At 34.2% G+C, this 27,465-nt stretch overlaps 3 protein-coding genes and 1 long non-coding RNA gene across 4 annotated transcripts; all 4 read right to left on the bottom strand.

Annotated features, from left to right (window-relative positions):
* Window positions 1-2,805: 2,805 nt before the first annotated feature.
* Window positions 2,806-4,691, bottom strand: LOC109160910. Its single transcript, XM_019309173.1, has one exon. The coding sequence runs from the start codon at window positions 4,267-4,269 to the stop codon at window positions 3,232-3,234; it is 1,038 nt and encodes a 345-aa protein (XP_019164718.1). The 5' UTR covers window positions 4,270-4,691; the 3' UTR covers window positions 2,806-3,231.
* A 457-nt stretch (window positions 4,692-5,148) lies between these two features.
* On the bottom strand, window positions 5,149-26,786 carry LOC109160913. Its single transcript, XR_002050831.1, has 3 exons — window positions 26,692-26,786; window positions 17,669-17,671; window positions 5,149-5,178 (listed from the first exon to the last, which is right to left on the bottom strand). It is a non-coding gene; the product is annotated as an uncharacterized LOC109160913 (long non-coding RNA).
* LOC109160907 (probable protein S-acyltransferase 22) lies at window positions 6,018-11,021 on the bottom strand. The gene is made up of 9 exons (XM_019309170.1): window positions 10,477-11,021; window positions 10,222-10,335; window positions 9,338-9,748; window positions 8,792-8,860; window positions 8,597-8,668; window positions 8,050-8,178; window positions 7,870-7,950; window positions 7,595-7,777; window positions 6,018-7,171 (listed from the first exon to the last, which is right to left on the bottom strand). The coding sequence occupies exons 1-9, from the start codon at window positions 10,516-10,518 to the stop codon at window positions 6,362-6,364; spliced, it is 1,911 nt and encodes a 636-aa protein (XP_019164715.1). The 5' UTR covers window positions 10,519-11,021; the 3' UTR covers window positions 6,018-6,361.
* Window positions 22,157-26,695, bottom strand: LOC109160908 (probable WRKY transcription factor 3). Its single transcript, XM_019309171.1, has 4 exons — window positions 26,012-26,695; window positions 23,311-23,990; window positions 23,049-23,207; window positions 22,157-22,794 (listed from the first exon to the last, which is right to left on the bottom strand). The coding sequence occupies exons 1-4, from the start codon at window positions 26,465-26,467 to the stop codon at window positions 22,527-22,529; spliced, it is 1,563 nt and encodes a 520-aa protein (XP_019164716.1). The 5' UTR covers window positions 26,468-26,695; the 3' UTR covers window positions 22,157-22,526.
* Window positions 26,787-27,465: the final 679 nt, after the last annotated feature.

The raw sequence follows: 27,465 nt of genomic DNA, 5'->3' as shown, positions 1-27,465 counted from the left end.
GAATCACACAATATTAGGTTCAAATTATTTCACATCACTTAATAGTTCATAAATGTATTATATACTCTTCACCTCTTGTTTGGTTAAGGAAATGTTAAATTTTCCTAAATTTTGTATTTTACTTAATTTTTTGTGACATTTTTGAGAAGTATTGCCCCCAAATTCTTAGACTATATGAGATTCATGAGAATATTAAATTACATCAAAACATTCATTGAACCAAATCATGAATGTATTCGATTTTTGCTTGGTTAAGATTGAAAAGTACTCCGTATAATATTAACATAGTTTGATTGATGATTATCTTTTTAATTATATAAATAAATATACACATACGTGTGCATTTATATACATATAAATAAATAAAGTACACACATTTTTAGGATAAATTAGTCCTATGATCACAACATAAACCATTCTTTAAGCTAGATAATGTAAATAAATAAAATGAGTAAAGGATTTTAACGTGAAAACCCGAAATGGAAAACCACAACCTTTTTTCAGCTAAGCCAAGTCAAGAATCTCACTATTCAATCATTAAACCACTGCCATAAGATTCATTTTTACTGCATTGAGTGTTCATTTTTAATACATTGTTTACTTTTTAAAGATTAAATTTTAATATACTAAAAGTTCATTTTTAAGTATTCTACTTAAAAATAAACATTTAGACATTGTTTGGTAAATGACTAATCATCCAAACCAAAATGCTGGTTTGAACAGCATTTCAACTTAACGTTTTGGAAAAAGAAATTATTTCTCCAAAACACAACTTCTCTCAAGAATTATTTTTTATTTTTAATAAAAAAACTACTTCATCTAAAGTTCCTTTCATAAAGGTGTAAAAAGAGTCTTGGGCTCCCGTTTTGTTGCCCATCCAATGTGGGAACATCGGATGGGCAATATTAAAAGCAAGAGTCCTCTTATATAGAAGTTCAACACCCCAAATTACATAGAAAATTGATGTGGGATCAAATTTTGATCCAACATCACAAAAGGGAGCCACAACTCTCATTATTATTATTAGTGTTTTTATGGGTTATTTTTACATGTAATCAACTAAGAATAAACAGCTAATTTATCAAAACACATTTCTACAACCAACTAATACTATCAGCTAATTAAACCAACTAACTCAATCAACTAGCAACTATTTTCTAAATTAAAAATGAGCATTCAGTATACTAAAAATGAACATGTATCCGATGTAATATATGTTCATAACTACTTTTTCAACCTACTAAAACACAAAGAGTCAATAGCGCCTCCACTAAGGCTCGAACTCACAACCTCCCATATAGGAGAGCAACTTGGTGCCACTAGACTACAAGGTCTTGGCATTTACCTTCACTATTTGATGCCACAATACATGTACAATGATCATTTAGTTTTTATTGGAAGTCATTAATGAAGTTTCATAGCTATGAAGGAGGTGGAGTGGGGAAGAAAAAAGAGATGCTAGGTAGTTATTTCTTGGGAAAATGACACTTTCCCCCTGAATTATATGTATGCTTATAGTGTTTTTTTTTTCCCCTTTAATTATTCATGTATCCACATTAGCCCTCTCAATTATTTTGAAAGTGGTGATTCTTCCCATCTCTGTTAAATGGGGTTTTGGACTATTAAAAATAAGGGCAACTATGATATTAAGTTAATCATATTATCTTGACATAATTTCAAAATATGATCTTACAATAATGTACCATAGGTTATCTCATAACTTTAAACCAAAACGATATTATATATATATAACATAATTATACCCACATTTACTTGGTTATCTTTTATAACTCCTCCATATGGGCAAGGCTGGACTAGAAGAGCGAAAAAAAAAAAAAAAAAAAAAAAAAAAAAAAAAGGGCAAAAGACAGCATGCAGCTAAGAGGTCAAAGAATAACAAATTAAAGTTTATCACAAACATTCTCAGATAAGCATACTTGTATAGTAAAATGAGGTGTTACCTGGAGATTCTTTCGCCTTAGCTAGCTATGAGGAAATCTTTCAAAATACGTGGCAGGTAGCTGATGTATGCTGATGCGTTGCTATGTGATTAGCATAACCAATAAGCGAACACCACAAACCTATCTATTTGCAGACATTCAAAGCCTGGGTTCATGTGATTTATAAATTGTTCAATGATTTGATATCGATCAAGTCATTCGGCAAAAGTGAAAAGCCTGAGCAGAAGCACAATAGGAAAAAGAAGCAAAAGCACAACAAACCATTTTGAATTTGCAACTATAAATATGGCATTTTCTCAGACAAGGAAATGCTTCTATTATATCCATCCTATAATGCAACTTGAAGTTCAATTAACACAAGATTTTTATAAATTTGCATGATCTACGTACTCCCTAATTGAAAACAACAACGCCCCCATAAAAAATCCAACATTTTCAGTAGGGATGGCAACAAAGAGATATTTTATAATACCAATACCTTCAAATCCCTGAATACCTATCATGTACCCCTTACCAATTAATTAAAAAAGAAAAATCAAATTAACATATTGAACAAGAAATTTAACTTTCCAAGACAGTAGATACTGTACATGTGCAGTAAAATCCATATCAATACTCACTATTTTCAAATATGTTTTAAATCCTTAGAAACCAAATACTAGAGTGTACAAATTATGGCTAAAGGCTAATGCCAACAAGTCTTCCACCTAATACACTCTCCATACATTTATGTATGACAAATTGCCAATATCAAGGATTAAGCAAAATCAATGGCTACGGGTACAGAGCTACAGCAATACATGTCTTAAAAGTTAAAAACAAGGCTATCCATTGGGTAAGAGACTAAGAGTATAACAGACATCCTTAATTTTCAGGAACTACTTAGCAGACAAATACAAGAAATAAAAAGAGAAAATTGCCACACTAGATTGAGGGAAACTATTTATTGTGAAAGGAAGTAATATATATAATACAATAAATCAATAATACATGGTCTATACTTGTAATTTATGAACAAGGTTTTCCAAAAGACGTTTAAGATTAAAGGAGAGAGAGAGAGAGGCAGTTCCAATTACCAGTCTTCAATTCAATTTCTTTGACTGCCCATTTTTGCAGAATTCGTATCTCTGAAGCATTTTATCATGTAGGAAAAAGAGTAGTAGAGCAACATAGACAAATCCACCTTTCAGATAGCATCTCCATTCAGCTCACAAGCAACTTGTGGTGGCTTTGCAAGTCACAATAAATTCAATTATTCAAGAACATAGTTTCACTGAACTTCAGTTGATGTTGAAGAAATTTTAGAGGGTTCCAGAACTGGCTGAGTCTCTTCATTAGATGTTTCTATTCTATAGGATTTGCAGCAGAAGTAGAAAACCGTATTCATCATGGAATCCAAAAGCAGCAAAAATGAGTACATTACCACCAAAAGGGGCCCTTCCCATATCCTTGAAGATCCATCCCCATAACTTAGAGTCTTCACTCTATGCTCAAACAAACCCTCCACAAATGCCATCCCAATGGTTGTTCCTAAGAATATAAGGAGACCAACCTGTGTTTTCCCCTTGATGAGGGACCTGGACCTAAGCAATGCTTGTGGTCCTGATACATCTTCCAACACTGAAATCACAACAGCAATGTTGCAAATAACTATGCAATTTGCTAAAATTATTGCGAAGATCACTCCAACTACCACTGCAGGGTATAAGATCAAATTTGATGGTAATCCAGACATGGAAAACATGGTGCTAACAGCAACAAGGAGCAAAAGAAACAAAGTGACACAACCAGAAATAACAGTGCATACCCACAAGTAAGTGAAGACAATTCGCTTCCAAATCTTTGTGATTATCAGATAGAACTTCAAAGAATCAAACGGTTCCCGTGAATAAGTGCAATCCACTGAGTAAACAGTTGCAGCTTTTGACAGCAACAAGAAAGTAGCACATAGAGGGAAAGACACTGCAGCAGCTACCACCTTTTCTGAAAACTTATGACCATACTGTTTGACAAAATGCCCAAGTGAAATTCCACTCGATCTCACCACTAGCAAAAGCCTTACTGTCAGTTTCATCACAATGGACTGATTAACCAAGACATTAGACAAAAGCACGGCAGATACTGGGAGAATCAATAAAGTCATGATAGATATGAACCCCATCGAATTATACCGAAGAATCCACACGGTTTCTCTCAAAATTTCAAGTGCACTCATGGAATGAAAATCATCATCAAATCTTGACTCATTGTTAGTTCTTTCCAATTCGAAAATTTGAAGTTCTGGGTCAACTTCCTTTGGATTTTCCATTGCAATTGGACTTAAATCACCACACTAATCCCCGATCAACAGAAGAGGGCACTAACAGTTTTAAAAACTTTCTAGAAAACTATTCAGATCTGCATTTCAAGCATACCTTTGTAAGTACCAACAATTCACGTGATCTGATCCGAAAAAGATGGCAGCTCAACTCCAGGAAGCAAAAAGTGACAGAGTGAGCAGGAGCACTTCTCATGAAGAGGTTTCCATCTTAGGGAAAGGACTTCGTTTTTCGTTGCATCAATTTAGGGATTCAATTCGCACTCGATCTGCAAAAACACCATCTATTCAATCTTCTATGAATCTAAATGAGAACTTTTTTTTCCCCGAACACTCGAACAGGCAACTGAATTAACCGGCTCCTGGAGATTAGAGATTTCGATTTGTAAGTTAATTTTGGAGAAAAATCCACCCCATACCCGGGTGTTTCTATTTTAACCCCTCCCATTTTTAAATGGAATAAAAATAAAATTAGTCCCTAAACTAGTTAACTAGGTATATAAGAATATAAATGTGCAATCCAACTAAGTTAGTGAGCTTGTTGATTTGGTAATCAGAAAGGTGATGCGAGATTTCCTCGCCACTCCAAAAAAATATGAATATAAAATTGGTAATGCATCGATGTAAATGTAAAAATTTGCCTGTTTAATCCAATTTTTTAATGATATATTTTTTATATGTTTAGTACGGAGTATTAACTTTAATGGTTTATAACATATTCAATTTAAAACAAAAAAAATACCTTAGTAGCAATGGTTGTTTGAAACATTTATATTGACAAGTTTATATAATCCTCCTCCCAAAAGGTTGAATTCTCAATCTCAAGAGTCCTCGCACTCCGACTCGATAAATCATAGTAACTCAATGGCTCAGAACCAAATATCAGTGCGCATAAAGGATCTTTCCACTTTGAACATAATCCCACAGTGCCCAAGCCAAAGCCTTCGTCATGTAAGGATCTAGATCTTAAACACACAATAAGAGGGCTGTTCCAGGCTGCAATGAAGCCTCCCCTCTCATTGAAAAGAACTGTACCATAACATGGGTTGTCCAAACCAGGGGAGAACCGCATCCACATTGCACTTGAGCCAACCTGACAGAGGGGGTTGCCAATCTGCTACCACCTAGCCCCGCGGGCCACTAAAACCGAAACCCGGCAAATTATGTTATGGAAACGTGCCCACCTTGCAAGGTGGGCATGGTTCCATATTCATAATTTTTATACTATAGATTTATAATTATAGAGCTATATGTTCATAATTTTATAAATATGTGTTTATAATTATAAAGCTATATGTTCATAATTTTCGATGTTCATATTTCCCATTGTTGAACTCTATTTTCAAAAATCACAGAATTATATGTTCATAATTTGATAACTATACAGTTTAGAAATTATTAATCTACAGTACAGAAATTATGAATTTGCAGTATAGAAATTATGAATCTACTGTATTTAAATTATGAATCTACAGTTTAGAAATTATGAATCTAAAATATAGATTTTATGAATTTACAGTATAGAAATTATGAATCTACAGTATAAAAATTATGAATCTACAATATAAAAATCATGGATATGAAACCGTGCCCACCTTGCACAGCATAACGTTCCCCGAAACCCACCCCTACCTAGGTAGGGAACGGGCCAACGAGCAAAGCCTATTTTGACGACTACCTGTCATACTATCAATTAGAATCATGTGATGCAAATGCTTTTCCCTATAAAGAAAGGAGAGTTGGGGCAACCAAAGTCTTCATTCAAATTCAAATGCTAGAATCCATAATGCCTACATTTTACATTGTTCCTGGCTGGGAGAGAGGGAGGGATTACATTCCCAGAAAAATGTTGACAGACAACAGAATTGCACACAATAATATGCCCTTCCTGTCAACTCTTCTCTGGAAGCCAAACTTTTAAACCCAATAACAAATGCAAGAGGCCAAAGTGAAGCCAGGAGGTTCCTTTACACAAACTTTTGGCCAATAAATGAAAAAATCTCATATAATCCCCCAACTACTTTGCCAAGACCAAAATGATATATATATATATATATATATATATAGTTAAGTTTTGGAGAGTTCAGAGCATTCTGGTGTTAGCTTGGGTAGATGAAGATGATGGTGCCATCAACCTACTGGCCCTCTCGTTTTGGTCAGACCCGAAAAGAAGGCTACTCCATTTTGTTGACCTTTGCACAAATCGGTTAGGAACTCGGTCACTATCTTCACCCCCCGATGCATCATATCCATCGCTAGTTGACCTCGACAACGGAATTTCTTTATGGACACTCATCCCGGAGGTTGATGATAGTCCCACGAGATGTCTACCCTCTTCTGCTCCCGATGATGAGGCCCGGAAAGGGAGAATATCGGGGGAGTCCAAGCTGCTCTCTGGGGAAGAAGCAGCAATGCCTCCTCCCGAGCTCGAGACTATTGCCTGGTTTGTACGAAAAGCGCTTCGGGCTTCAAGATGAAGAGGGGCCAAACTTGTTGATGTCTCGGTGATCATAGGACCTCTACTATTGTTGTGAGCAACTTCACTTGAAAGCTTCGCCAAACCTTCGAACGGTAGCTCTGTAGGGAGACGGACACGCTTGCTGGGTCGCCTTCTGTTGTTGTCGGGCCTCGGGATCATTCGACGCCCACTGCTCCCGAAACTACTGTTCGCTTCAAGGTCGTAAGGCGTTTGCTGTCTCACAACAGGCTGCAGAATTTTCGACTTCTTCCTCGCTTCGGCTGCCGCCTTTGAAACATCCTCGGCGTTCAACCGTGCTAATGTCCATGGACTGATCTTCACAGCAGCGGGGTTCTTTTTCTTAACCGGCTCCTCTACCGACGTCTTTTTTCCAAGTGAACTAACAGATCCGTTGTCCGGAGGAACTACATCGAACTGCATTTAAGCAAAACTATATTAGAATTAAGGAATAAGGTCCAAATTGGCCACTGAACGTAACATGAAAGTGCAATTAGGCCACTGAACCAAAAAAAAGTGCAATTAGGCTACTGAACACCCCAAATGTATGCCATTTCACCTGATAGCAGTTTACCGTCAATTTCATCAGGTTGTCTGCTTACGTGGATGGTAAGTTGGCATAAGCACTTACCGCTACGCCAAAAGCTATAGTTAGTAGGGAAAGCGCAACCTTATTTCCTTATACCGCCCACCACATTTTCGAGAGGCAGGCGCCCAACAATCCCATAGCCACCTGGTGCTGGACTTGGCCCTTCACCGGCCTCCGCCCAACATAAGATGCCACTTCAGAGTAAAATGAAAATTTCCACAAAGGACCCAAAAAAAAACGATAAAATATACCTGATCCTCGAGAAAGAGGCGTGGAGGTGTACACCACGCTGCTCGATGGAAAGTATTAAAGGAGCTTGCACTGCTTAACCCCGTTATGGAGCTAACCGTTGACATTTGAGGACTTTGTTGACCTCCAATCCCTTGTTGCTCTTGCTCCCGCAGAGCTATGATATAATCATATGTGCTAATTCCCTGTGATCCCACGGGTCGAAGTATATAAATTTGTCAGCTTTCAGAGCACAGGAAGTTCGCTAATTAGAATCACCGCAAGATGAAAACCTGACCTTCTTGATGAGAAGTATGTGAAAGAAGAAAAGCTGAGCAAGTGGCAGTGTCGCAATCATTGCCAATATGGTGCAGACCGCCTATCATGAAGACAAGATGAAAACTTTTCGATAAAGGTAAAAGACCAAATGTGCGGTGCCCGTGACAAGAAATTTGAGCTAAGCTGCAATAACACTCACCACAACAATAACAAATGGAACCATGGAGAAACTGCTTCCTAGCTTAGAGGAGATATCCGCCGAGAACCTCTTCTTCTCAATAAAGCAACAGATCAGAACAAGGATTCCAGTCAACCACTGAAGTATAAGCTGCAATCTCAAGTCGAAGGTGCACAAACCATGTAGACCTGTCAATCGTTAATCAAATAAAAAATGGCTTGAAAGTAAAATGCTTGTTCTGAGTTGACCCTCAATTTTTTTTATTATTTTTTTTTTTTTGTTTCAGAAGTGTTTAGAGTCTAATCAAATAAGAGATAACATATGGGTTTATAAGGCCATAGGTTAGACTAGCTAATTGGTTGGATTCAATCTTTTAATGTGGTTTGGCTCATGTGCATTATAGCCCAGTTAAGTGACCTTAGCCCATGCAAGGATTAGGGAGAAGAAGATTACAGACCTTATCAGGGGATTTTATTTTATGTCAATTATGAAATTGGGGATAGTCTATGGACAATTCGGAGACTGAAGATTATGTATCGTGACCCGAAGCAAGAAAGGCGATACATACCAGTACGAGAGCAGAAACCATGAGGGTGAAGAACTTCCTATAGTTCCTTTTGCCAATACAATTGTTTAGCCACTACAACAAAATATCGAGGAAAAAAATCACTCATATTCTGATAATATCCATGTCTGAAAAACTATTCCGTGATGTGTGACGTTACAGTTCACAATTTCACATTATAGTATATAATATAATTACCCTGCAATGATGATCAAAGCGGTCAACACATTTATCACATACTCTACAGTGCTTGCTGTATTTGAACACCTGCAAGAGGATTGTAAACAAAGTCGCAAAGATAAACATATGATCTAGCAGCCCTAGAAGCATACAAAAAAGGTTGATGTGGTAATTTGGGATTCTTGTGTTCCCAAATGAGATGGGGCATCACAAGCCTTTCACAATTTCTAAGCCCGTTCCATACTCAGACTAATCCCCATTCGCACCAGGCCAGCCCAATTAAGAGGTAAAGTGCTGGCCATATTGATTTTTCCATACGAGAGTAGGGGTTTTGAACTCCCGACCTCTCTTAAGGGCAATGTTGAAAAAATCGCTAGGCGCCTGGGGACCGCCTAGGGCGCCTGGGCGGGCACCGGGCACTCAGGAGGCCGACCGCCTAGCGCCTAGGCGCGATTTTTGCAACACTGCTTAAGGGATAAGAGTGCACGGCCATTCACGCCAACCAAGCTAGTTAGTTTGTTGGGTACACTTTTAGTATGGATAATTGCACATCTAAGCACTCACCTCCACTTCACACAAACTGCAATAGAACATGCCATCTTCACTTGTTTGTTGCTCGGAAGACTCGTCGTGTCGATTTGGGCAGCACGACGAAGCACAGGGTAGTAAAGGTAACAGCACAGAAGCGCACAATGTTTGATGAGAAGCTGCCTCAATCTTCTCGTCGGTTTGAGCACCATGAGGATCTGCAGCCGCTTGAGCTCCCGTGTTTTTGTCAAAAGTTTTCTCTCCAACCGAACTAGCATTAGCACCATGTACTGATGAAGTTGACTCTCCTCCACCTAGTTTAGAATCCTTGACATGACTATGGCTTTTGTCATCTCCAATCTTAAGATACTTTTTCGACTTGAAAACCCCGGAATCCGCAGGATCAGTGGCAGCACACCAGATATATAACCCAAAAACACATATAATCTGGGAAAGAAACAAAGAGATGTCTCTTCAATTGCACATATAAGAGTATACACTGCCTTTTGCTAGGCTACATTTTAGTAGGGAAATGAAACCAAGGCCCCCATTTCTACCCAAATTGGCCAATGACACTATCATTTGTTAAGTCAGGAATCATCCATAGAATAAATAAAGGACTAAGAAACTCATTTGCCAAAAAAGAATGAAGGAACTGGAAGGGGGGGGGGGGGTTCAAGAAAATCCTATTTTAAGTAATTAGAGAACACAATCCAAAGAGAGTCCAAAAAGTAATTGCAGAACACAATATAAAGAGAGCCCACAAAGTAATAGTAGAACACAATCCATAGGAACAGCAACAAAATTACTCAAAATCATGAAGTAAACAAGTAATTAAAGAGCAGATCTCAGTGATCCAGAGTCTAAAATGACACAGGAAACCAGGGCAAAGAGAAGGAAAAGCTATTAAAGTGACTTACAAGAGGTGTATAAATCCCCATCACAATGTACTGAAACAATTTATTCCCCACAAAAGGTGCAAAAAACACATAGAAGGCAAAACCCAATGCCAGAAACACAGCAACAGCCACCACCTGCATTCAAGCACATGTAGATTCAAAAAAAAAAAAAAAAAAAAAAAAAAACTGAACCAAAATTACATATATGCTAAAAAGGAAACAAAATCCCTTTAAAAAGCTAAAAATTAAGGAAGAATACTGGGGGGCGAGGGAGACCTGGAGAGGATGATAGGGAAGCTGCCATCCATGCTTCCTCATTTTGCAGATTAAAGAGTCTGTGCAGCCAAGAAATTTTGCAGGAAAAAGGGCCAAAAAATGTGGGAACTTTGTCTACCCTCTAATTTCCTTGTTTACTTGCATTTTCCCTCATTTTCACTGGAAAATTAAGATCAGCTGAACACTCATTCTCAGCAAGAAAACAAATCCCACATTTTCCCACATTCTGTTGGGTCTTATCAGTGACAAAGAAATCAAAGAAAGCACAAATGAACAAAAGAAAGAATCAAAAACAGCACAATGAAAAGCTCAAAGGGAGAAATAAATGCATAACTGGTAGTGGGTTTATGGCTAGGTAGCTTTGTCTGGTTCACTCAATCATAATAATTAATAACCCAAACCCCACCCACATTTGCACCATGAAGTTGAAGAGAGAGAGAGAGAGAGAGAGAGAGAGAGAGAGGACACAAGGCTTTGAAATTGTGAAATGGCTATTGGGTATTTCTCTTGTTTCTTTAAATTTTTTTATTTATCGGTTCTTGAGAAGCCTTTTGAAGAGAGAGAGAGAAAGAGAGAGAGACTCCGCTGGGAACAATGGTGTTGTAATACAATAGAGAGAATTGAAGCATGTGTTCTATCTCAACTTAAAACTTAAACTGATAATTGGATTGTACATTAATGGTTATATGCTCAACAGAGACTATAGAGCATGCTTCTTCTGTCTCATTTAATTATAATTAAAAATAAATAAATTACTAATACATTTTTTTTATGACAAAGAATCCCCTCAACAAGTACACTGAATAAACTCCGACTTGTGACCCTAACCAGTAAAAAATCACAATAAAGTACACAAATTCATAGTTGAGCAGTTTTATTAATACTCCCCGGTTAGTTTGGAAGCCTATAATTACCTTTGCCAATTGCTCCCGGACATAGTTCAGTGATCTAAAGTCTGAGTATAGGTATAATACCCAACAATTACTTGAATTTGAATTTTTAATTGGAGAGAATTTTAGCTTAGGAAAAAAACAAAACAAAACAAACAAACAAGCATTCAAATCATGTGTTACTAAAATATATTACACAATTTATCTCCTTTCACAATTACTTTTACAGGGGTGTGACTATGTGAGCAACTACAATAGTGATTTTTGTTCAGTTTTGAAAAAGAAAAAAGTAAGAATTGATTTTTATCTAATGAGAAATGAGAGTTTGTGGCTATATTTTTATCCTATAAATATGATTTTTAGGTGGAGTTCACTTTTGGATGAAAAGGAGAAAACTTGCTCAGATTACTGTGCGTGTGCAACAATCTATGCGCTTGCCTTTACAGGGCGTTTGGTTGGAGGGGGGAATTATGTGGGAAAGAAATTGTAATTCCATGGGAGTTGAATTACTGTGAATAAAGTGGGAATTTAAATTCCAGTGTTTGGTTGACAGGAATAGAATTACTGGGAATTTCAATTCCAATGTTTGGTATACATGGGAATTGAAAGGGAATAAGTAGTATAAAGTCAAAAATGTCCATTATTGTTGTTAGACATTAATTTTAGGTTAAAAAAGGAAGGGGTAATTTTGACTCATCACTATATGTTTTTCCCAGGAATTAAAATACCAGGGGGGACATGAGATTTTAATTCCATGAAATTAGGGAATTACAATTTCATGAAATTGCAATTCCCTCCAACCAAACTACGGAATTTGATGACCTTTGAAATTATGTGGGAATTAAGTGGGAAGGGAATTTAAAATCCCTCCAACCAAACGCCCTGTTAGTTTTTTTTTTTTTTTTTTCTTGTCAGAATTTATGGTTTCCTCCCCTTTTTTTTTCGCTTCTCACTTGCTCCGCGCTCTTACATTACCTGTAAAAATTCACAATCTACACAAATCTACCACTATTGAGGTTGCTTTGACAGAATTGGGTTTGGGGTTTAAAGTTTGAACTTATAATTACCTTTGCCAACAAATCTTTTTTACTTTTGTCACCTTTTGGGATGTACAAATCATGTGTCACACTCCAAATAGTACACAGCCAGCCAGTTGTATTTCCTCTGCCTTTTTTGTATTCTCCTACCAACCCCATTTAAAGCTTTTCAATATCTTCCTAAACCTCCTCCAAGTGGAAAATTACTTTTTCAACAATTTTTTTTTATTCATTTAAAAAAAAAAATTTAAATAAACATTTCACCCGCTATTATGAATATTTCTAAATTTCTAAATTTCTAGAGCAGCGATAGTACCGATATTTTTTATATCGAGTATAATTATATATATTATTTAGATTGTGTTTGGTATAGACATTCGGTTAACATTTATCTTCACAGTATCAGGTGCAAGTAATTATATTATGTGTAATTATACCAATTACAAAAGGTATTGATATTAATTAATACAGCATGCCCCATGAATACTTTAAGTTAAGCATAATATCAAATATTAAAATGCAACATAATGCCTTGAGAACTATACTCATAAATGTAGATAATATGTGAGTTGTGGCCATAATGACAAACCATACACAATTCTATGACCAAAATACAATTTCCTAAATTAAAAAAAAAAAAAAAGTTTATACAAAGCCATATAACAAAACATTCACACACACACAAACACTTCTTATTTGTCTTCTTTGTTATCTTTCTTTTTCTCATATATGTTTCTTGCAAATTTTAATAATCTAATCTTTTTATTTTTAAAAATATAACATGGTATCATATTTATCAGTAAATAAAATATATAGGAAGGGCTCATTCGAAAACTCAAAAATATTTTACGGGAAATGATTTAAAAAAAAATGATTCATTCTCTTGGAAAACATTTTCATTTATTAATTTTTGGTTAAATGTCAAAAATTGGCTGAAGTTAGAAAATTGTATTTTGTTCTATTTGGTTCATTTTATTTTAAAAAATAGAAATATATTATAAATTCATTTCTTATAAAATATTAGTTATTTTGATGATGATAATAAGTATTATTTGTATTAAAATAAAGTTATAAATTAAAATTTATTACAGTTATAAAAATTAATAATAACTATAATAAAAACATGCAAATAAATCATTTTAACTTGTAATTCATTGTAATAAATAGATACACACAGATATATATATATATATATATATATATATATATATATATATATATATATATGTATGTATGTATGTATGTATGTATGTATGTATGTATGTATGTATGTATGTATGTATGTATGTATGTATGTATAAAGCTCGCCATTGATTCTCGGTTTCTCAATTTACTTGGGGAATTAACCGCCGCAACTGATAAACACGTGAACACAATCTGCAGATTCAATTACATTCGACATTTGACTTACATTTGTAGTCAGTCCGCGTGGTGAAATAAATCTAAGGAGATCGAGAAAATCTCAATTTGAAATTACTAATTTATCCCTCTTTTAACACCCTTTTAATAGATTTGAGCAATAACACAAAAGTTTGAAACTACTTTATGATACTAAAATTGTTTAGATAAAATTGAAAAAAATCACTATAGTCAATGACAATTTTGGGTATTAAATCATTTCTAAATGGACCCAGTTTGCATGGAGTGGTTCACCATTCATTTCAAATCCGTCCAAATTAGTGTGGATTTCAATTTTATATGAATTAAAAATGAATGTCAATGTTTTTCTATAAAATAAAAAATAAAAACAAATTTAAAAAAAAAAGACCCTACTTTTATTAGGTTCTATCTAAGTTCCTTAATATAATTTATTTTAAAAAGTGTTGGTACACGTTGTACTGGATTAGTTAAATCTAATATTAATATAAGTATACAAATCTTAGATAAATTAAATTTAGTACATGGTCCACATGTTTCTGTCTAACATATAAGAGTAGTAGGTTTGGTCGAATAGTAACATTTAGATATAATGTCGTATCCATTTCTTAGCTTGCTGTCTTATTCAATACAATTAAATCTTCATTATATGCAAAATATTTTGCATGCCAAATATTTTGTATTCAGTTAACACCTCTGTGACTTTTCTTAAGAAAATGTCACAAACAAGTTTTTTTTTAATAAAAAATATAATATTTTTTATGTGTTAACAAGTATTATATATTTACTATTATGTTTCTAAGTAATGAATAATACTTTTTAATGAAAATATAAACCTCGTTGACTTATAGAAAAGTATTGTTTTCTCTAAAATATATTTTGCATAATTGAAATATGTCCCATATAACCTTTTGTGTGTGATCAGCGTTATTTGTACAAATTTTATGTATTAATTATTGTACAAATAATTAGATGTGACATAGTTTGATTATAGTTATAAATTGGCGGTTCACGATTCTTATATTGAAGAAATCGGGATATGAAGTCTCTGTATTATAATGTTTTGTTCAATTTAGTCATTATACTTTTATTCTGTTCAATTTAGTACGTCCTTCTACTTTAAAAAGTGGTGAAACTAAGGACAATAATTAACGGTGTTAATATTCCAGTTGGCGACCACCCTCAATGCGCCCGCGTGTAATACACAGGTCCACTGAGCGGCTGCTCCAATTACTATTTTCTTTAATTATTTAGTGGGCTCCACATTATGACACAAAAATATATTACTTTTGCAAGAATTTAACATTTTCTCACTTCTATATAGACTTCAAATCTCAAAAACCTTTCCAAAAACTCTATTGGGATGCCTACCAATTTCAAGGATGGAGGGTAGAGTAGTGTTTGATTTGGGAATTTGGAAGAACCCTAGCTAGATGCAAGAATAGGTGGGAACTTGGCCCAAGAAAATAAATTTCAAACATTATATATATATATATATATATATATATATATATATATATATATATAGGAGAGTGACATAACATGGGAGAAATTAAAGTATAGGACAGATCGAGAGTGAATGTTGTGTTGGGTCACTAAACTATACGTGCTACAAAACCCTATAATAAGCTACTATATATATTTATTCTCATTCTAGTTTTTGCACACAAAACCAGCATTTTGGCACCTTCTTGTCAGATTTATCTTGCCTGCTAGGTTCTCTTAATTTATCCTGCACTTCTCTCCCTCTTTGACTCTTTCTCTCATTCTTTCTTTCTTCTTTTTTTTTTTTTTTTTTTTTTTGGGTGCATTGAAGATGCTCTAATAGATTATATGCAACATCTTTTTGTTATTATACAATTTAATTTTTCAGATTTCATTATAAAAAATTAAAAAAAAAGTTGATTGCACATGTGAGCATATAAACATATATAACACAGCCACCATTATATTATTTTTTATCTCTCGGAAACTTCATTATCTATTTTAACAGAATATACGTTAGGGCATGGCATGCACATGCAGAATATAGTCTATGCAAGTTGACCCAAAAAGTAATTCACAGAAAATTTTTAAAAAGTTGTTTAACTTTTTTCTTTTCGAAAAAAACAATGTATTTGTAGTACTCCTTTGTTCCATATAGATTTTAGTTATTTGTTGTTAGTTATTATTTTAAAATTTTAAATAATAATACCTCGCAAAATTTGAGAATATTATTGATAAGTTAGTACTATCAACTCTATTGTAATGGTGTATATGTTCAACATATTTTCTCTATCTGTTGTAACCTAAAGAGTCAATACCCCACCACTAGGGTTCGATCATGTGACCTTAATTACCTCAAGTCTCAAGGAGAGCCACAAAAGTACTATTTAAATCGGACTAGAGATGTTATCAAAAACTATAATATAATCGATCATGTAGTGTCATACATAAACATATACAGATAAAATGCATAACCATGATTCATATAAACTACGACAACAAGATTTTAACGCAATTGAATCGGTGAAACCCAACAAATGTTTAATCCACTACACATTTTTAATTACATAACACACATAAACATATACAACAAATACAAAACCTGAATTTTTACGTTGCTCTTATGTAAAGAACTCTTCTTCCTTCCAATGCAACTACCATTGCAATGGTGAACTCTCGTTCATAAAGATTGGTAACTAATTTTCTTAAGATTGGACTATAGTCTTTGCTTTTGAGTGAACTAACATTTTAATTTTCTTAGCTGGAAATAAAAAGATTTGTAATCAATTTTCTCAAGATAGGACTATACGGGTGGGGTGGAGGAGGGGGGAGGGCAGCTATCCCCACTATCCACATAGTAGCTCCGTCCTTAAAGATTGACACTGTGACCTTTCCCTATTCTTGAAAACATATGAATAGCGTCATACTAGCCCCCCTTCCTTACCGCTCCGATCTTGTTCCCCGCAATAGCTATTCCCCTTATAGCTCATTCCGGAAAATACTATTATCGGAAATAAAACGACTTACCAAAGTCAAAATAAGCATATTCTTAAGATTCATACCCCATTTTATATCGACTAATTCCATAAATCAAATATACTGTAAATTGGTATAGTATGCTCTATCCTCTAGGCATACTACACATTGTATAGAATTATTGTACTCCATATTATTTACCGCATATATATATATATATATATATATATATATATATATATATATATATATATATATATATATATATATATAAAATATTTTTTTAACAAAGTCATTATATTCGAATTATTTACAATTAATTTTACCAAAATTTAACTAACTTAACAACTCTCAATTTATATCTTTAAGTTAATTTTCATATATCAACTACTTTTTTTTTTTAATCTAGACTTGCCAAATAGAATCATAGGATTCTATTAATAGAATAATATAGGGCATCATAATGAATGTATTAGTTCAACTCAAATGATCTATATATACATTTGATTGAAATTGAGTACATAAAAATAAAAGGAATAAGGTTCAAATTGGACATTGAACGTAACCTGAAAATGCAATTAGGCCACTGAACGAAAAAAAAGTGCAATTAGGCCACTGAACACTCCAAAAATGTGCAATTTCACCTGATAGCAGGTTACCCTCAATTTTAGCAGGTTATCTGCATGCGTGGCAGTTGAGTTGGCATTTTTAATAAATTTTAAATCATTTTTAATAAATTTTAATAATAAATTTTTATTTAAAAAAAATAAAAACGACTTTATTTTATTTTTTATTTAATTTTTTTAATTTTTTATAAAATTTATTATTAAAATTAATTATTAAAAATTATTAAAAATTATTTAAAAATTATTAAAATGCCAACTCAGCTGCCACGTAAGTAGGTAACCTGCTAAAATTGATGGTAACCTGCTATCCGGTGAAATTGCATACGTTTGGAGAGTTCAGTGGCCTAATTGCACGTTTTTGAAGTGTTCAGTGGCCTAATTGCACTTTTTGTTCGTTCAGTGGCCTAATTGCATTTTCAGGTTACGTTCAGTGGCCAATTTGAACCTTATTCCAAAATAAAATAAAATTACTTTCTAGAAAAAAGAAAATTAAAAGGAATCAGTTTTTTTTTTTTTTTTTGGGGGGGGGGGGGGGGGGGGGGGTGGGTGGTTAAAGGCCATAAATGGATTAATGAGTTTCCATTCCATGACTTTAGTCAGAAGCAATTGAACCTTTTCTTTTTTGTCCCCTATCTTTTTCAGAGTTTGACTTTTTTTATACTACTTTCTATAGTTATTTATTACACAAGCTATTTATGGTATAATTGTTTGAGACAATTTAATTAAATTGGTTTAACAGTTAACTTGATAATCATAAAATTTTAAATTTGATTTTAAATAAGAGTTATTTATTAATTTTTTTGATTTGAGTCGGTGAATATGTACAATATAGAAGCACTCTTTCAAATAGTGGTTGTGAGATTTATCGTAAATAATAAAATTATTGTTTTTATTATTAATTATTCAGGAACTAGTCAATCATATTACAAGTTTTTTTTTTTAAACAAAAAAATACCTATTAATTAAACATAAAAAAAAAAAAAAGAATCAATCGAATAGTAAGACGTAAGGATTATAAGTAAGATTATAGCATGCTCCATAGCTATGATTTAGTTAATTTCAATTTTGATTTTTCAACTATTTACAATTTCTTTTAATTCTTAATTTTTAAAATTGACCAAATTTAGTTCAACTATTGAAAATGTGCCATTTTATTTCTCAAAATTAAAATGACATTTTCCTATAACTTGAAAGCTAAAAGTAATTGATTTTAAGATTAAAATTTTAAAAATAAAAATATAATAGTCATGGACAAAAATTAGAATTAACTCTATGATTTATGATAGATATGATACTCAGACAATCATTTCTCCAACCAGCCCTAACATGCAGACTATTGAAGGATTGCACCGCAACAGCTCTCAGCAATTGTATCCGGTGCGGTGCAATCATGTAATAAGTGCAGTGCAATCATTCAGCAATGCGCAAGTTCAAACGTTAAGGTCAGTCCGCACCTGATTATGGACACACACACACACACACACACACATATATATATATATATATATATATATATATATATATTGCAAATAAAAGTAATGAGAGAGAAAAAAAAAAGAATTTAAAGTATATATAAAAGGTATAAGAGGAAAAGAAAAAGAAAATAACAAGGGTATAGGAATATTACCCGTGACTACTTTTGATTTTGTCTTTGTTTTACTTTATGTCGTTTGGTCAATTTGTGGTCACGTGATTCAAACTGATAAACTCGTGACCACCTCTACTTTGCAATACGATATTTTTTTTTTTTTTAAGCTACTGGCTCTATTACATTGTAGTATCTATTTATATACGATATTTAATTTTGGTGTTTCTTTAAAAATTTCAAATAAAAATTTCGAAATTGAAATTTAAAATATAAATCCTTGATTTTTTTAAAAAAATTATAGTCTTACACATTTAATCCCTTAATTATATACTAATAATGAATTTGAATCATTTATTATAGGTATCACAAATTTTAATTTTTGAGTTGTCAATTAACTGATGTTTTTTTGTAACGAGCGAAATCTGTAGTTACTACTTGTGGTTGTGTATTAGAAAAATCTCGCTTTTGTGTAATAATAAACTGTTATTTTTAGTCATTATGTAAAACTAATAATAGTAAGGTTACAAATTTGTTGGTTTAATAAATTGTCGATAATTGGACATTGTACTTTTTTTTTTTTTGAAAATTGGACATTGTACTTACTTTTTTGTTCACTTACAATTTTTTTTTTTAAATTTTATGCTTATTTTTGCTTTTCCCTTTAAATTGTTAATGTTGTGAAATGTATAAATTATATATTCTGATTTATAGTTGAATAGATGATAGAGATAGATTTTGTTTTTCATTTTGAAAAAAAAAAAAAAAAAAAGTTCTCCAATTTTATACAAAATTGAAAAATATTTACAGTTTTCAAAATGAAAAATTGTACGCGCTAATAAACATGTATAATTGTTTTTTTTCTTTAATTCTTCAATTTTTTACAAAATAATAAAAAAAAATTCAATTAGTAAATGAGCATGAATTGCGAGAACATTAATACTGTAGTGGGACCTAACAGAATTAATAAGTGATGAATTGCGCGCTAAACCTTTGCTTACTGCGTACGAGAAGCCCCTCATTTTGAGAGGTTGCTTCCACACTGTCACGGATGAGATTTGATCTGATCATTTTTTTAAAATTTTACTCATATGACTAACTGAGCTGCCATGCGGGTAATGATGGAGGGTTCATTCATGAATACAGAAATGATGGAGGGTTCTTAAAAGAGGAAGTAGAAGTGGGTGGCATCCATAATATGAAATGAACTTTGGACAGACATGTGATGGACATTCAATTATACTCACATTTCCCAAACCCTAATTAAGACCCACCCCCCTGCCTAGTTACTACTGCAATTTTCACCATCAATGTGTCTCCACCCTGCGACCTCATGGAAAATTTTACATGTTGTAACTCATAAAGGAAAAATATACTTGTATTATACTTACTTTTATCATATGTCTTAATTTTGTTGGTGAAAAAAAATAATTAATGACCCAATTTTTGTAATGGAGGAATCCAAGCATAAGAAGTAAGCATGAAGTAGAAAAGGGAGATGTGTAGTATTACTTTTTTTTTTTCTTTTTCTTTTCTTTTTTTTTTTTTGTTAAACCATGAGGTGTCCTCGCACCAAGCCGACTTAATTAAGGGACAAAATGTTTGCCATATTATTATTTTTTTTTTTACATGAGGGAGTTTTAAACTCCCAACTTCTCTTAAAGGAGGATAGTGCACGATCAATCACGCCAACCAAGTTCATTACAGCAATACTAAAATATCATTTTAATTCGAAATATACATTTCTATATAAGCTCTGCTATTCAATTTCATTTTATAGATACAATAGATTCAGTATAGCAACACTAAAGTATTATTTTAATTCTATTACATATTTACATGTTCATTTGACAATATACATATTTGTGTAAACTTTGTTATTCAGTTTCATTTGTACACAAATATTTTTATTATTACAATAGCAAAGTATTATTTTAATTCTACTATAGATTCATTTAAAAATATACATATCTTTAACATGATACACCATTGATTCACTTCTTTTAATTAAAAGAAACAATGTTGTATTGGATCATATTCCACTGTATAACAATTGACCATTGCTTCAATTCCCATTCTAAGATTAGTGGGCTCAGCCAGAACATACCCTTTTGAGCTGCCTAGATGGACTGTTTGCTTTTAGCCCACTCCCAATTTTGGGATTTGATTGGTAATGAAGTGCAATTCATCTTGCATTGTAAATCTTAATCCAAAATGACATTTAAATTATGTATCTACAGCTAATATATTATGTGGTTACAGTTAATATATTATGTGTTTACAGTTAATCTAGAAATAAATTAAAGACACATAAGCTTTCAAAAAAAAAAAAATTAAGACACATAATATATAGTTGAATGCACAGACACATAATATTGGCCCTATTTGGTAAAATGTTAACCTATCAGTCAATTTTAACTTATTTGATCACTATTAATTGTTTAACTTAGTTAAAAAATTAATATAAGTGTTTGGTTAATTAGCTTTTTGTAACTTCAAAATGCTAAAATTCAAAAAGCTACACAAAGCAACTTTTTCAATTAGCTTTTTGAGAAAAAAATAATACTAAACAGTTATCAGCTAACCGCTAATTTACCAAACACCTTTCTACAATCAGCTAATGTTATCAACTAGTTATACCCTCTAATTAACCTAACCAACTAATAGCTAACAACCGTTTACCAAACAAGGCCTATATGTCAACTGTAGGCACATAATATGCAATTAACATAATATGTGCATGTAATTAATATAATATGTCTTCAATTTATTTACATAATATGTTAACTGTAAAGTACAAACACATAATTTTTTGACCAAGTTCACCTTCTTGCACCTGATCCATGGTATAACTATTTGTAGGCACAAGACTAAGGGAATATTTTGTTATAAAAACATTTTTTCATTTTAATGATTTTACAGTACAGTTATTTGGCTTAAAAATTAGTTGTGTAAACACAACATTAACTCCTTTCTTAAATTATAATTGTATTATGTACTAATTTGGAACAAACCACCGATTAGAGAATGCCTATACATATAGAATTGTATTCAACACTCGTTAAAGATGCTATAAGTGCTGAGTCTCAAAGCACAAACACTGAGATTGAGATGTACCAACAAAAATAACTAAACAAGTAAAAGATACATTGATTTCCTCAAAAAAAAAAAAAAAAGTAAAGATACATTGATGCCACAAATGTCTTTTGGTGTACAAACCTTTTCACAAAATCTTAAAACCAACTATCAAATCATCAACATGAGTTTGAGTTTGAAATGATCGACAACAAATGAAACGATCACCGATCATTCCACGGCAAGAAACAGTAAAACCTTTGGGATAAATTCATAAATATAAGGCATTTACAAAAAGAATAAGATTTTAAAGTGGTTTCTATGTGAAACATCATGGGCAATTTCTTCTTGATCCATAACCTGTAGGTTGTAGCTGAGTAGAACAACAAGTATTGGGTCTGTTCCAATATATTTTGTGTTTCTCTATCTTGCTTTGCGGGAAATGTGCCATTGCCTGCTAGCTTCCTTCTCAACCGTCTGTTGAGTGAAACCCCATATATTATGTAATCTGTTCTTCTTTGAATCGTAAGAGAGCTACTTGCTGTTCATTGCTAGAATAGTCTGTTCTAATTGCAGCCAGCTGTTGACCTGCCACGTTGTGTGGCATGGTATTGTTGTTTGATGTGTTGTGGCTGCTGTTCCTAGCAGCAGGAACATCATGGTTATGCTTGCCCTCATATGTTGTTATGACAGCTTTAGGATCATTTGCGGCCCTCTCAATGTGTTTTCGTACATTACACCCGGGACTTGTACATTTATAGTAGCTTCTGCAAAAATGTGTAAAGTACTGCTGAGCATATGCACAAAACTAAATATTAGCATCTCAGCACCATGTGAAATAAAAGCTTGATGTGTATTATCTATTCATCTCTATTTTAAATAGTTTGATCATATCTTTAAATAGTACAAAGTGCAGCATGAGATTCGAGTTGAGGGATGGGCAATATGCCAACAAATTGAGAAAATTCCCCTAAACTCTCAAAGAAACATAGGATTACTTGGTCACTAATAGAAATGTTACCTTGGGTAGGGGTTCCCTTTAACAACTTTCTGACCATATTTTCGCCACCGGTATCCATCATCTAAAAGATCAACTTCACTAGTAGTCTGAACAATAATCCTTGGTTCTGTAACTGTCCGATGAGATGTAGCTGGATCTGGAACCGGCATTTCTATGGCCCTGCATACAAGAAAATGGATATGAATCTGTGGTAAGAAGACAAGGATTGATTAAAACGACAATGGATTATTTCCTGGTATTGGAATTTGGAAATGAGGTATACCTCCGCTTTGATTCACGTTCATCATCACCTCCACCATCTGCTCTAGTTTCTGCATCTCCCACTTCTTCACTTTCACTTGATCCAGACACATGTTCATGTGTAGCTTGACTTGATTCTTGATCCTTGGGCTTGTTAAAATTTGTTGTCAGGCCTTCAGAGCTCAGTTCAGAGCCACATTGAAGGGGCCCATTGGAGTTTCCAGGATCCTTTGCCCCTTTTCTGTTTTGAGGCGGTGGGTGGTTGTGTTGACCCTTGTATATAATCTCAGTTATTTGGCCCTCGAGAGAGCGTTCAACCTTCTTCTTGACTGGACACTTTGGATGTGTACACTTATAGTAACTTCGAGGAAATTCACTTCCCTTGACATGCTTCTGTCCATACTTTCTCCAGTTGTAACCATCATCAGCAGGTTTGTCAACAGGAAAGGAAGCTGGTTCTATTCTCTGATCAGAATGGGAAACTTCAGATGATTCTTTCATGATATTATGACCAGATGCTTGAGAAGGCACCTGTTGATTTATTGTTGCATTTGATGCTATAGTCTGTAGCTGTGAATATGATGTTGCAGGAGCTGCTGATGAAGAAGGGTAGTCAGGTTGAATATGCATTTGGACTTGAGCCTGTGCAGCCTGAGTTGTAACTTGAGCAAGTGCTTGCTGATGAGACATTCCAAAAGGGCCCTGTATAACCAGAAAAAAATAAATTATAAATAAGTTGCTGGAATAGATTTCCGATAATTGAACCAATGGTGTCATTAGCGCAGATGCAGTAACATTCCCCTAATAAGAGTTTTGTGCCTGAGTCATTTACTGCTCAAAGTTTTTGGCAGGAATTTCATGCAGAGCGGATTGGCTGAACATACAAGGCTTCTAGAAACCAGATTAATTACCACAAACAAAAAACATAATGGAGATTAGATTGGGAGGGCCGGAGGGGGATGGTAAGAGCCATCTGCATATCTCAGTGTATGAAGGTCCAAATGGGGTGATTCCAATGGCATTATATAGACCACAAAGCCTATTTGTGAAGTTGAAGTGGTTAAAAAGAACTTAGAAGACAGACTTGCACTCCAGAGGAGTTGAATTAGCAGAAATGTTTGGTTGCTTCTGTGAGTGATAGCTGAAATCCTTCAAGACTGGGGAAATGGTTTAGCAGAAGTACCTACTTCTGTAAATCTTCTTCCATTAGGTCAATGGTTGAATTGGAGAGATCCCTATTTGAGTTGGGATTGAAAATTTGTGACTTCCCTAAGCTGTAATAGTCCAATTTGGTTATCAATTAATATTTCTAAATGCTTAGAAGTCCAATGTAATATTCGAGAGGGATACAATACAAGAAGTAAAGTAGCATAATCCCAATCAATTCCTGAATCCTACAAGCCCAATGAGAACTTCAATTCCACATCAATAGATAGAGATCGCTGCAAGGTTTCAAGGATGACTCTTTCAAAGGGGGAATTAGAGGATAATAGGAAGAATCCATTAGCCCAAAGGGTGGGTGTTCATGAGAGGCTAAAAACTTTATCTAGGATTTTAACAGGCTCTGGTTTTATTATTTATGTAGTTCAATTCTATATTTGGTTCCATTAGTTTCTATCTCGTACTTAGTTCATTCTATGCTTAATACTTGTCATGACTGATCAGTGATCATTTATTGCATAATCTGAGATTCATTTTCATCTTTATTAGTTAAACAGCCAAAAGGGATGGTTAAATATTGACTCTTTGATGAATATGATATAATTAATGCCTAATCTTAATATGTTTTTAGATTTGAATTGGTAGGTATGCCAACTGATCTATGAAATGCCCCTAGATCCATTTATCCATCCTTGTTCTTATTTAGTTAGTTTCTCTAATTCCCTATTCTCTTTATTTGCTTTCATCTAATTTATCATAAACTCTAGTTTATTTTGTCTGTTTGAAAAGTTTAAAGCTTTCTAATTTTGGTACCCTAAGCGTTATAGATCAGCCTTGGAGGGGATAATACTCTACTGACTAACTTGTTCATTGTGTGCACTTAAGGATTCGTAAATTCAGTACATAGGAGAGCATGTGCTGTCACAGAACAGTTGCAGATTTCCTTATTCAAAACACCACCAGTATAGTAGCGTGTGAAAGGCTCCATAGAACTATAGAAGAGAAACCAGTATTAAACTTCTACCTTGATATTATAGGTTTAAACCCTAAAACTGAGGTAAATTGCAGGATATGTCTAAGTGACGCAGGGTCTGAGTGTGTGCTTCTTGTCCCAAGGCTGAAATCCTCCCCCGTTAAGGATTCGAACTTGAATATTTGCTGGGTCACTGTACCCACACTCAACATTTCGACTACTGAGCTATGCTAGGGGACACTTTGATCTAATCAAAATTCAAAATAGGGTATAATGCAGGCCCACCTTCAAGGAACAAACTCCACTGTGCCTTAGTCCTAAATACCTAATAGGAAATCAGCAGCCCAGCAGATTGTGAGAATCTAATTAAGAATAATCAAATCCTTAATAACAAAGTTCTTCGCCTTAATCATTTCACCCTCCAACAGCAAACCAAGCCATTCAATAATTAATGTCAACTGTTCCGATCATCATTGATATTTTTGATATCAATCTGCTAAATTCAACTTTTCCCTGAATCAAACTATTGAAACCAAGCCATTCAATAATAGAACAAATAGATGTCCAAGGGTTTGTAAATTGTAAATACCTGGCCAGGCGAAAAGAGAAGACTAAATCCGGGTGAATCAAGCAAAGTCGCCGGGCTCAAACCAGGCGGTATGGTAAACATTGACTGTTGAGTTATCGCCAACCCTGCCGGCCGATTATGCTTCAATCTAAAATCTGCATCTCCACCGCTTCCAGTACCGGACTCCTCCTTCGCCTCAACAGGCTGAAGCGGCGGCGGCGGCCGAACACCTCCCAGAGCCACGGGAGAAGCTATGGCGCCAGCTAACAACTGGGAGAAGGAGGGGCACTCAGAGTAGGAATCTCCCTCCGAGAAAAAATTCGACACTAGAGTCATAGGCCCGGGGCTTATCCCACTCATAAACCCGCCCGTAAACAAACTCTCCACCGAACTCCGCGGCGGCAGAGTAATCGTCGGCCGCTCCGGAGCCGATCTCGAAGCCGCGGATGAGGATGATCCTCCGTCGTTCTTAGCCATTGAATTCGCCAATTTCCACCGCCCACTCACAAACAAATTTCGTGTTAAACCAACCACTATCCCTTTTCAAATCTCAAATAAGAGTAAATTTCTTCGTCGGTTCTTTTTGCCGTCACTTTCTCTTTCTAGAACTGAAAGTCGTCGCCGTGCCGTGCCGTCGTCTTCTTCCTCGCCTCTCTCTCTATCTATACAAACAGTGTATTTTTTACTCCATAATGATGTACAGACCTTTCTGCAAAAAGTCCACGCTGCAGATACGAAAACTAGAGAAGTGTTTTTCTAGATTTCCTCTCTCTCTTTTTTTTTTTTTTTAAAGAATTGATTTTCTTTCTTGTTTGAGTTTTTGTTAGTTTTGACCCCAATTATTTATAATTTTAATATTTTTATTCTCATTTTAAAAAATTATCTTAGCCAACATTTTCATTCTTTATTAAACTATTTAACCTCACTATTTTTTTAATTTTTTTTTGGCTCTCATTATGGAAACTTAAAATCCTCCGAGGTGGAAAACCTTTTTATGGAGAGCCTTGAGTGATATCATCCCCACTACAAAGAATTTGTTTATAAAAAAAGTCGGGATTGATCCTACATGTGCTATGTGTGGCACTACTCATGAAGATATTATGCACTCTTTGGTATTATGTGATTTTGCAAAGGCCATATGGAATGAATCCCACGTTTCAATCTCCAATGTTGTGACAAATATTTTTTACTCTTGGTTTGATGGAGTAATGAATATTTTAGACACTAACGATGTCATGTTCATAGTTGTAATTTTATATCACATTTGGAAAGCAAGAAACGGAGCGGTCTGGAATGCCTGCCTGCCCACACCGAGAAAATTGGTTGCGACTGTCGTTGTTGCCGTACATGTGTGGAGACGGGTACATCTCGACGGCAACCAACACCGGAACTCCCCCGAGCCGACTGCCATTGTCGCAAACCATACGGTCGAAACAGTTCAGCCGCCCTGGCCACCATGGTCATGCTCGTCGATG

Source organism: Ipomoea nil, unplaced genomic scaffold (assembly GCF_001879475.1).
Source record: "Ipomoea nil cultivar Tokyo-kokei standard unplaced genomic scaffold, Asagao_1.1 scaffold2921, whole genome shotgun sequence".
Lineage (NCBI taxonomy): Eukaryota > Viridiplantae > Streptophyta > Magnoliopsida > Solanales > Convolvulaceae > Ipomoea > Ipomoea nil.
This window is presented reverse-complemented; position numbering and strand designations above follow the sequence as displayed.

Coding starts and splice junctions, on each gene's coding strand:
- LOC109160907 (XM_019309170.1), bottom strand. CDS start 10,518: ATGAGGAAGCATGGATGGCAGCTTCCCTATCATCCTCTCCAG. Junction 9,749..10,221: donor TGGGGATTTATACACCTCTT/GTAAGTCACTTT, acceptor TTTCTTTCCCAG/ATTATATGTGTTTTTGGGTT. Junction 7,951..8,049: donor TTCCATTTGTTATTGTTGTG/GTGAGTGTTATT, acceptor TCTTCATGATAG/GCGGTCTGCACCATATTGGC.
- LOC109160908 (XM_019309171.1), bottom strand. CDS start 26,467: ATGGCTAAGAACGACGGAGGATCATCCTCATCCGCGGCTTCGAGATCG. Junction 23,208..23,310: donor GAACGTGAATCAAAGCGGAG/GTATACCTCATT, acceptor TCTTGTATGCAG/GGCCATAGAAATGCCGGTTC. Junction 22,795..23,048: donor AAAGGGAACCCCTACCCAAG/GTAACATTTCTA, acceptor ACATTTTTGCAG/AAGCTACTATAAATGTACAA.
- LOC109160910 (XM_019309173.1), bottom strand. CDS start 4,269: ATGGAAAATCCAAAGGAAGTTGACCCAGAACTTCAAATTTTCGAATTG.